Raw genomic sequence first — 9,518 nt, forward strand, 5'->3', positions numbered from 1 at the left:
AAGCTTGTATCTGAATCCTTCACATTCTGTGGGTCACGTTTACGGTGACGTCACTGTAATGACAGAACACTTTGTCCTCATGGTGCACTTCTGTCCTCACAAGAAAGGTCAAATGGTTAAAACTTGCATTAGCTATCTTAGATTCCGATGTGGAAAAATATCCCTGGTTGAGGATAATACGCCAGTTTTGAGATTAGAGTCGTCCTGTGTAGGAGGTGCCTTTAGTTGGAACTTTGAATACTTTTAAAAGTGGGACAACATGGATCTTGCAGTCAATGAAAAAAATTATAAAATGTATTAAAACCGACTGTCTTTAAATATTTAATGTAGGAAATATAAAATACTATCAAAAGAAATGCTTTATTAAAGTGGGAAGATAAACACTGCCATATTTGCAAGTAATATCCTAGATATGATAGGTAGGTGCAACAAAACAACGTGTTATAATAAAAATTCCAAGTCTTTAATTACTCCTTGAATACTTATCATTTACTTAGTTTGTGTATCAGTCGAAATCGGGTGATAAAACTGCGTATGATAAACTTACTGAGTACATTCACCTTTGCAATGATAAATATTTGTCCCACTCCCGCGTGTAAATGTTTTCCGCCTTACAATGTACTAGAGTTATCCAAAGGGAAATGACTCGGACGTATCTCGAAACCGGCGTATTGGGCAATATGCCCCTCTCTGTGACGTCATCACAGTACGGTATAAAAATTGATTGATTGGATGTTTGTTTGTTTGTTTAACGTTTCGTTGAGATTTTTCACTCATATTGAGATGTCACGAGTTGTAGGTGAAGTACCAGAAATTTAGACCTATCAGGGCCGTAGCAGTGAGGATTTTTTTATCGTGCCGACGCCTGCCGCGACACGGGACCTCCGTTTTTAAGGTCATATGCGAAATACCCGCAATTCTCACTACTAAATGCTGAGCGTTTGAAGAAGGAGCAATCACTACCCATTCTAACGTCTTGGGTTTGACGCGACTACAGCACGAGCGGAGCTCGAACTCAGGACACCCCGGTTACGAAGCGAACACTCTACCACTGAGCTACCGTGACCGGTCGGAATAAAGCTATATTACAGTACCATGACGTATGTCATTATTTCAGTGTATAATGAAAAATGTCCGCTTACTGATCTGTTTGGGATCTTGAAGAAATCCTTGATTAAGATGTCACGTGCTAATTCCGGATCCAAAATCAGAAGGGTGGGTCTATGAAGAGCGTATGTCCTACAGCATTACACAGAGAAATAATACACTGAGGATTAGGACACCATGCAAAGTTTTGGATATATTCTTAGTCTCGCTGAAAGAGTCATAGAAATTAAAAATAGAATTGAAAACGAAATATCACGCGTGAAAACGAAATATCACGCATGAAGACAAAATATCACGCATGAAAACGAAATATCACGCGTGAAAACGAAATATCACGCATGAAAACAAAATATCACGCGTGAAAACGAAATACCATGCATGAAAACGAAATATCACGCGTGAAAACGAAATATCACGCATGAAGAATCCGAAGCGGCATGTACATTAATGTATGTGTCAACCAATTACTAATATGCCGTCTAATATACAATCATCCACAAACAAATTCCTTTTGTCAAAGGTGACATTCACTTAAGGTGATTATAAACATTGTCAGAGTACTATGTAATTGAATTGATGTCCAAATCATTTGTACCTAAAATGCATATACTGTCCCCTAATATACCTACCCTACTACTCTGCCGTGTGTTGAAAGCATCTTCAGGTCAAATTCTCCAATTCCCTAAATAAATCAAATAGCAATACATCCAATCAAAGGCTGATTACATAGGATGGAAATACTTTTCAAAGGGAAGTAACTAGTATGTATAAAAAAATATAAGTCGTATAGTCCTTACCATTTTTGTTTAACTGAATTAGAAGCCTCAAGTGAGCTGAAAATTCAACTGTGCTACACTTTCAACTGAGCTAAAGGTCCAAGTGATCTAAAGGTTTCAGTGATCTAAAGGTTCAAATGATCTAAATGTTCAAATGATCTTCAAGGTTTAAGTGATCAAGTGGTTCAAGTGATCTAAATGTTCAAGGGATCTAACGGTTCAACTGATCTAAAGGTAAAGGTTTAAGTGATCTAAAGCTTCAAGTAATCTAAAGGTTTAAGTAATTTAAAGGTTCATGTGATCTAAAGGTTCAAGTGATCTAACAGTTCAAGTGATCTAAAGAACCAATGATCTTAACATTCAAGTAATCTAAATGTTTAAGTTATCTAAGGTTCAAGTGATCTAAAGGCTTAACTGAAGTCTGCTAATTGTACATTGTACGTGTTCTGCTCTCTGTGTTTTTATATTGTTTAACTCGTCACTCGTGGGGAGATTGAACCAGACTTCAGTAACGGGACACACGTTTTAACATATGCATGGAGCTCGGGGTCGTAGCAGTGAGGGCTCTTCGTTCCAACGCCGTCCGAAACAGGATGTCTCCATGTTAAAGATCACATTCAAAACATTAAATAGACTCGTGATATTTGCTTTCAATTCGAGATGTTTTGCAAAGGAACATTCACTACCTATGTTAAAAGTCTTAGGATTGATGCGGCTATTAGGTTTGACGTGGCCATGAACGTCACTTCCGGTATCCCGTACTCAATATACTGGAAATTATACTTTCTTTTACATTAATATAGGGCTCACGGCGGGTGTGGCGTGCCCAGGGGTCCGTGTTTGTCCAACTATCTATTTTGTATTGCTTATAGGAGTTATGAGATTGATCACTGTTCGTTATCGTCACCTTTCATTAATAGAATGAAATTACATGAACTTTACTCATGTTGGAAAGAACTGCATCACAATATTTAAAGAGATCAATTGTTTTTCAATATTAATATATAACATTTCACTTTCTTAATAGTTGTCTGCCTAAACGGGATATCAGAAGTGACGTTCTACATGGTCATTGGGATAAACAAAGAGATGGTACGAAACTGTTGAATATCCCTGGTTATATGCGTCGATGAGAATTATTTTTATTGTGGGTTAATAGCATAAGTATTGAAATTACTGTATCAGAAAGACCTTAGGTGACGATAAAAGCAGAAATGTAGAGTTATTTTGAATCGAAGGTTTGTGTTGAAACCCGTTTCATTCCCTGTGTGTTATATTAGGAATTAGCGTGGTATAGACCCCTAATATTATCATTACAGAAACAATCATCGGTTCCTCTGATAATATCAGTGTTCCACAGATAATCTCTATGGTTGATGTTTTCATTACTCAATATTTTGTCGATTACTACATGACACAATTAACATTTTTACATGTGTCATGGTCACTTGATATATACTTATGACATCATTAATTAAATTTACTTTATATTGATCAGACACAAATTACGCCGGCTGTAGAACATCTCTTTCGATCTTAATAGCTACAATGACATGGTTTATTTAATGCATGCATAAAACCTACATGAAAATAAAATCAGAATTAGATATACATACTTAGTGATATACTTCAATTATGACGTCAACATACACTTACTTGTACCCGCGAGATTCGAACCTGGACATCACGGTTTCGACTCTTGCACTCTAACCACTAGTCTACCGAGACTGTTTTACTTTTCACAATTTCTGGATTTTCTAAATGAATTACTTTTTCGACCAAACTTGAGACGTAGAGTTGGGTTACACCATATCGAGTGGAGATACTTGGGAATAATAAAAACACCCCTACTAACGTTTCTAAAATCTTTTTTTAAGAATCTTGCTACCAAACAAATTCAATTTTGCATGAATGTGCTTTATATAATGAAAATCCAGTTTGTCTACATTGCATCTTCTGGGATAGGGCGGGTTTAAAATAGAGTAATCAAGAACAAAACGCCTTAATGAAAAGCGAAGATAACGAACAGTGATCAATCTCATAACTCCTATAAGCAATACAAAATAGAGAGTCGGGCAAACACGGACCCATGGATATATCAGAGGTGGGGTCTGGTGCCTAGGGGGAGTAAACTTCCCCTGTCGACCGGTCACACCCACCGTGAGCCCTATATCTTGATCAAGTAAACGGAGTAATCCGTAGTTAATCTGAAAAGTTCTTGTTGAATAAATGAGTCTGATATATTTACGTGATCATCATATTAGAGGTAACAATATTTTACATTTATTAATCAGTTGACGTCACATGAGTGTCAACAGCCTCGTTTGAAGTCAGTATTCCCCAAATCCCATGGTTGTTATAACGATCTTATTTACAAAGACAACTTGCCATTAGGTCGATTGCTGTCTGACATCCATGTTTCATAATAATTGTTAAGCTGTTCTTTACATACTGATTTCGACTTCGGATTACTCCGTTTACCTGATCAAGTTATAGGGTTCACGGTGGGTGAGCCCGGTCGACAGGGGAGGCTTACTCCTCCTAGGCTCCGGTGTCCGTGTTTGCCCTGCCTTCCAGTTTGGAATTACGAGATTGATCACTGTTCGTTATTTCACTTTTTTCATGTCAGGTAATGTTAAGGAGGTATGCTACACCAGAGAAATTTGATATCGATGAATAGTGCAAGATATGTACAACAATATTTTGAATTTGAAAACTTTCTAATTCACTTTATTTAGTCAAAAAATGTAGTTTTAGAAGGAAGCAACTTGAAAACAATTAAAACCTATGCTGTGTTCGAATCCCGCGATCTACAATTCAGTAGTCGACATGCTTTTCTCTCTCTCTCTCTCTCTCTCTCTCTCTCTCTCTCTCTCTCTCTCTCTCGTCGACATGCTAACCTATTGAGCTACTCAAATAGGTGATAAAATTTTAAATGAATTGGGAAATATTGCTGATATTTAAATTTTCATCCATGTTTTAAAAGGAAGTCCGCCATTACGACGATGTAGAGTACCTCCTTAACTCTTATCAAAGGTAACACTAATTTGTATAAAGATAACAAAACCTTTCTTGGGAGGGGGGGGGGGTTACTTACATCTTTCATCAGTTTGGCGTGCCCTAGGAACAGTGTAGGTTTTGGGTGGGGCACACCAAGTCTGCTCCAAAAACTCAGCTTATACTTCGAATACCTGTCAGGAAGGGGAATAAAATCATTTAACTTATCAAAACGCCATTCACATAAACGCTTACAGTTTTACACTAATTCGATATAAACATGTTTTATTTCTCAAGAAAAAGAAACAATATTAACAAAAACAAATTGATTTCGAAAGGTTCAAATTTTCCGGGTTTCAGAAAAACGACATATGGTCGAGCCTTGCATTCTTCGTTATCTTCACCTTTCATTCATTATATCAGCCCCCCTTTCTCCCCGGACGATTCATTACTCCAAAAACATTATCAGCAAATTCATTTTTAAATCACTATTTATCACAAAGTGAAATTAAGATATAAAATACTTAAAAGTTTCAAATTTATGGGGGGGGGGGGGGGGGGGGGGGGGTTCCGAAACAATATTTGCCTATATACCTTTATGCATAAATGTTTAAGATTTGAAAATACTATCGATGATAAGAATTGTGTTCTGTGTTCCTCGTATGCAATGTTTCGTTCAGATTTTGAACCTTGGGTTATGCATCAGGTCATTCATATAAAATTGCTTTCATTGTCAACACTATAAATACCATTCATAGTCTTAAGTTCATACTATTAGAATATATTTTCAATTATTTTCATTCAAATAAAATAAAGCCTGTACTAGAAAGTAAAGAATAAATTAGAAAGAAAATGAAATGAAGAAGTCAAATTATACACTCTGCCACCTCTGTTGTTCCGTACAATGAAGTCCTACATTTTCTGACCCTAAACTTATTCGTGTAAGTATTTTCAAATTTCGGTCATGGTTACGATAACAATAACATACTCCTGGTAGGACTGACATTGTGCAGGGGGCAGGGGGACCTCATAGCTCACCCGAACATTTCCCGACTATACACATGTTTACAGAAGTTCGTGTTCGTCCTGGGGCGGGGGGGGGGGACGATGGACCCCATAGCTCACCCGAACATTTCCCGACTATACACATGTTTACAGAAGTTCGTGTTCGTCCTGGGGCGGGGGGCGGGGGTGGACCTCATAGATCACCCGAACATTCCCAGACTATACACATGTTTCCAGAAGTTCGTGTTCGTCCTGGGGCGGGGGGCGGGGGTGGACCTCATAGCTCACCCGAACATTCCTCGACTATACACATGTTTACAGAAGTTCGTATTCGTTCTGTTCTCTTCTGTATTTTCGTGGGATTTATGACATTGGTTTGATATTACATTATGTATGCTTCTGGATCGACATATAACGAGCTGTGAAACACGCCACCCAATTTTCATTACATAATATATCGTACTCTATATCTTGAAATTCATCAAGCGAATGATGTTTTGCATCATGTCTTGTACAAATTCCTCTTGTATTTATTACCAAAAATGGGTAAAATATGTGAAATTATGAAGGCAGAGAAGTATATACAATCAGGACAGACATACAGACAAACAGGCAGCGACTATGCTTGATTAGAAAAGTTTGCTTAAGACTTGGGTTTTGGCTAATTAAAAGCATCGGATTTTCTAGAATAGCATTGGACGTCTCGGAGTTCATTTTCGGCCCTTCTTATGCGGAAGGAAATTGTTATTGGTTAACCTATCCCACTGAGATACTCTTAGTACATGTAAAATAGATAATCGCATGTGAAGATAACGGAATACATTGCAGTGAAATATGATGGCTTGGGAGGGGGTAAAGTGCAGAGGAGTCACCGTTTTTAATATCAGTTTAAGGAAGAAGATATCAATCTGGAATAAGCTATACAATCAAATGCTAGATGTATGGACTATAAATTCTCATGAGTAATGAAGATTTATAATGATGACAAACACACTACAATAGTATCTACGTGACTCGGTGATCCAACGAATCAATCTGTTTACTGGGTTGATGGCAGTGGATAGATTTTGAGAAGATATGATTTCCTGTTATTCAGTTTAATGTTTATAATGTAACTGCTTAAGTGTTCATCATTTGGTATGGTTTGTACCACTTAGACACGAAATTTTTTTCTTATTAAATTTTGACACCGTCTATTCTATATCTACAGAAGGAAGGAATTGACGGTGCAAGCAGATATTAGGTATTTTTGCAAACTAGTATCTTTCCTCGATCGGTCGAGAGCGGGATTGTTAAATTTAACGTCCTTGAAACATAAAAAGGAGACGAATGAAAATTTAAGACTGTGATTTTTGGAATTCCGGATTCCTCCCTTGTGTAAATATAGAATAGACAGTGTCAAATTTTAATAAGACAAAAATTTCATTTCCAGCTATGTAATGATTTTTTGGTGCATTTACAAACACGTCATGTACAGTATGTGGTCGGTGTGGACAAATCCAGCACGCCCTAGTTAGTACTTTAAAACTGGACGTACACGAGTATTGGAAGTAGGCAAATATATATATTTTACCAATGCTAGTCCGAAATATCTGACGTTTTCCTGGCTTTTTTATGATTTTGATATTTACCGTCCCAGTAATTTTGCAATAAATAAATAAAACTAAATAAATAAAAACAAAATACAAAATACAAAGATTTGTAACGGCGATATCTACTCATTGGAGCGGCGAGTACAAGGGCGACAAGTGTGAATGCTATTGTGTACACAGACGCAAAATGGGATGTACATGTCCGTCTGTATACCTGTACCGGTGTAAATAATAGAGGGCTTCATTGCTGTAAGTGCGGGTCTGCTACAAATTGTTCAATGTCTAGTTAATTGGTTGATCGATGTTTGGAAGCTTTAATGATTCATTAAAAAATTATCGATTTTTTAAAAAAGAATTTATGAGCACATAAATGAAAGGAAAATACTTTTAAAATTAGTTAAAATTCAGTGAGGTTTTCTTTTTAAACTTATTCCTGCATTTTAATTTTTGAAGAATGGAGGGATTAACATGTATTAATAAAACTGTTTATCTTTGTTTCCTAAGCGTTGTTTCGGCAAGAAGAATCCAGAATTGCGTTCTTTCTTCCCTTCTTGGTTTAAACGTTCACCGTGTATGGTTACATTCAGTCCGATTAAAACCAGCCCCCCTTCTCCTATCGTGACGACGATAGGAGAAGGGGGGCTGGTTTTAATCAGACTGTGGTTACATTATGACGAAGTATCAAAATATTACATTTTGTCTACTCTATGATATTTTAAAAGGAAACAAATTCTATGTATTACATGTATTGAAATCATCGGTTCAATTAAATTACACTAAACACGATATTTGTGAAAATATTTTTTTAATTTTTCCCCTCTTATTTTCAGGCAAAAGATCATGAAACATCCTAAGCTTAATTCAAAATCTGAATATTGCGATGAAATGATTGATAAGTCAATGATTCTAAATGAACTATTCAATATTGCTTCACCAAATTTCTAGTGTCTGTAAATTAAAGAGTTTCAGTTCAAAAGCAATGAACATCTTACAGGTGATTGGAATTTTTTAAGTCTGAGTTTGTTACATGATACTGGGGTCTGGCTTTTTAGTATTATCAGGTGGAGTCTTTACGACGTCGACAGAATTGAAAAAGAATATCAGGATTCAGGTGGAAATCTGAATTTAAGTCAAAAGTTGAAAACATTTTAGTTAGACCCCCCCCCTCCCCGTTCCGATCCAGTTCGCCTTCCCCATGTCAAATACTTGCCGACGCCCCTGCCATAGAGTGTACTTCATATTCTTCATAATTGGATGTAATAATCTTAAAATGCATAACTTATGAAGTATATGAAACGGTGGAACAAGAGGATGACTTCTCGCAAGAAATATAATGTTCATAATAAGCCTTTTGATTTTACAATACGTTGACTTTGCCATATGACGCATTTTACACATTTTCTGTTTTCCACTGCGTGTTTTAGCAACACCCAAGCCAAATACGATAGATATACTAGCCGTCTCGTAGAACACTGCATTGACAAATGTGTAGGTGACCTAGACTATAGATATACATGAAAAGAAGAAATGAACTTACAAGTAAAGAGAGAGGATGAGAAGAAAGATTGTCAATAACCATCCGGGAACCTCAGCTAATCCCAGAATATCCATGATGGACGAGTTCTGTTTCACTGATCAGACTGCGCTATAAAACGTGTGTGAAGTTTACATACGCAGTCCAGCGCACTTCAGGGCCAGGAAAAAAATCCAGTTCAAATTGTAAGGAATAGCATATGGGACATATTCATTTGAATAACTTTTTTCTGTATTTCTGGATCAGTCGATGCAAAAGTTTAACTGAGCTTTTTGTCCAGCTTTCTATTCTTGGTTGAAGAGGATTCAAGTTCAAACATATGTATACAAAGCACAAAAAATTTATTCTTACAATTTAACGGATTTTGCTAATAAACTCCGAAACGCTTGCTACAGAGTATGTGAGATGAAGTCTGTTTATACAAGCTATTCAAGTTCAAACATATGTATACAAAGCACAAAAAATCTATTCTTACAATTTAACGGATTTTGCTAATAAACTCCGAAA

General features: G+C 36.6%; 1 protein-coding gene across 1 annotated transcript in view; it reads right to left on the minus strand.

Annotated features, from left to right (window-relative positions):
* Positions 1-9,197, minus strand: part of LOC125674622 (cytochrome P450 3A12-like) — a 21,569-nt gene extending 12,372 nt beyond the window's left edge. Inside the window, exons 1-4 of the mRNA XM_048911866.2 lie at positions 9,015-9,197; positions 4,981-5,074; positions 1,737-1,789; positions 1,143-1,239 (exon numbers count right to left, since the gene is read on the minus strand). Coding sequence (XP_048767823.2) covers positions 1,143-1,239; positions 1,737-1,789; positions 4,981-5,074; positions 9,015-9,088 — 318 coding nt within the window. The 5' untranslated portion in view covers positions 9,089-9,197. The remainder of the gene's footprint in view (positions 1-1,142; positions 1,240-1,736; positions 1,790-4,980; positions 5,075-9,014) is intronic.
* Positions 9,198-9,518: the final 321 nt, after the last annotated feature.

This window comes from Ostrea edulis, chromosome 3 (genome assembly GCF_947568905.1).
Source record: "Ostrea edulis chromosome 3, xbOstEdul1.1, whole genome shotgun sequence".
Classification (NCBI taxonomy): Eukaryota; Metazoa; Mollusca; class Bivalvia; order Ostreida; family Ostreidae; genus Ostrea; species Ostrea edulis.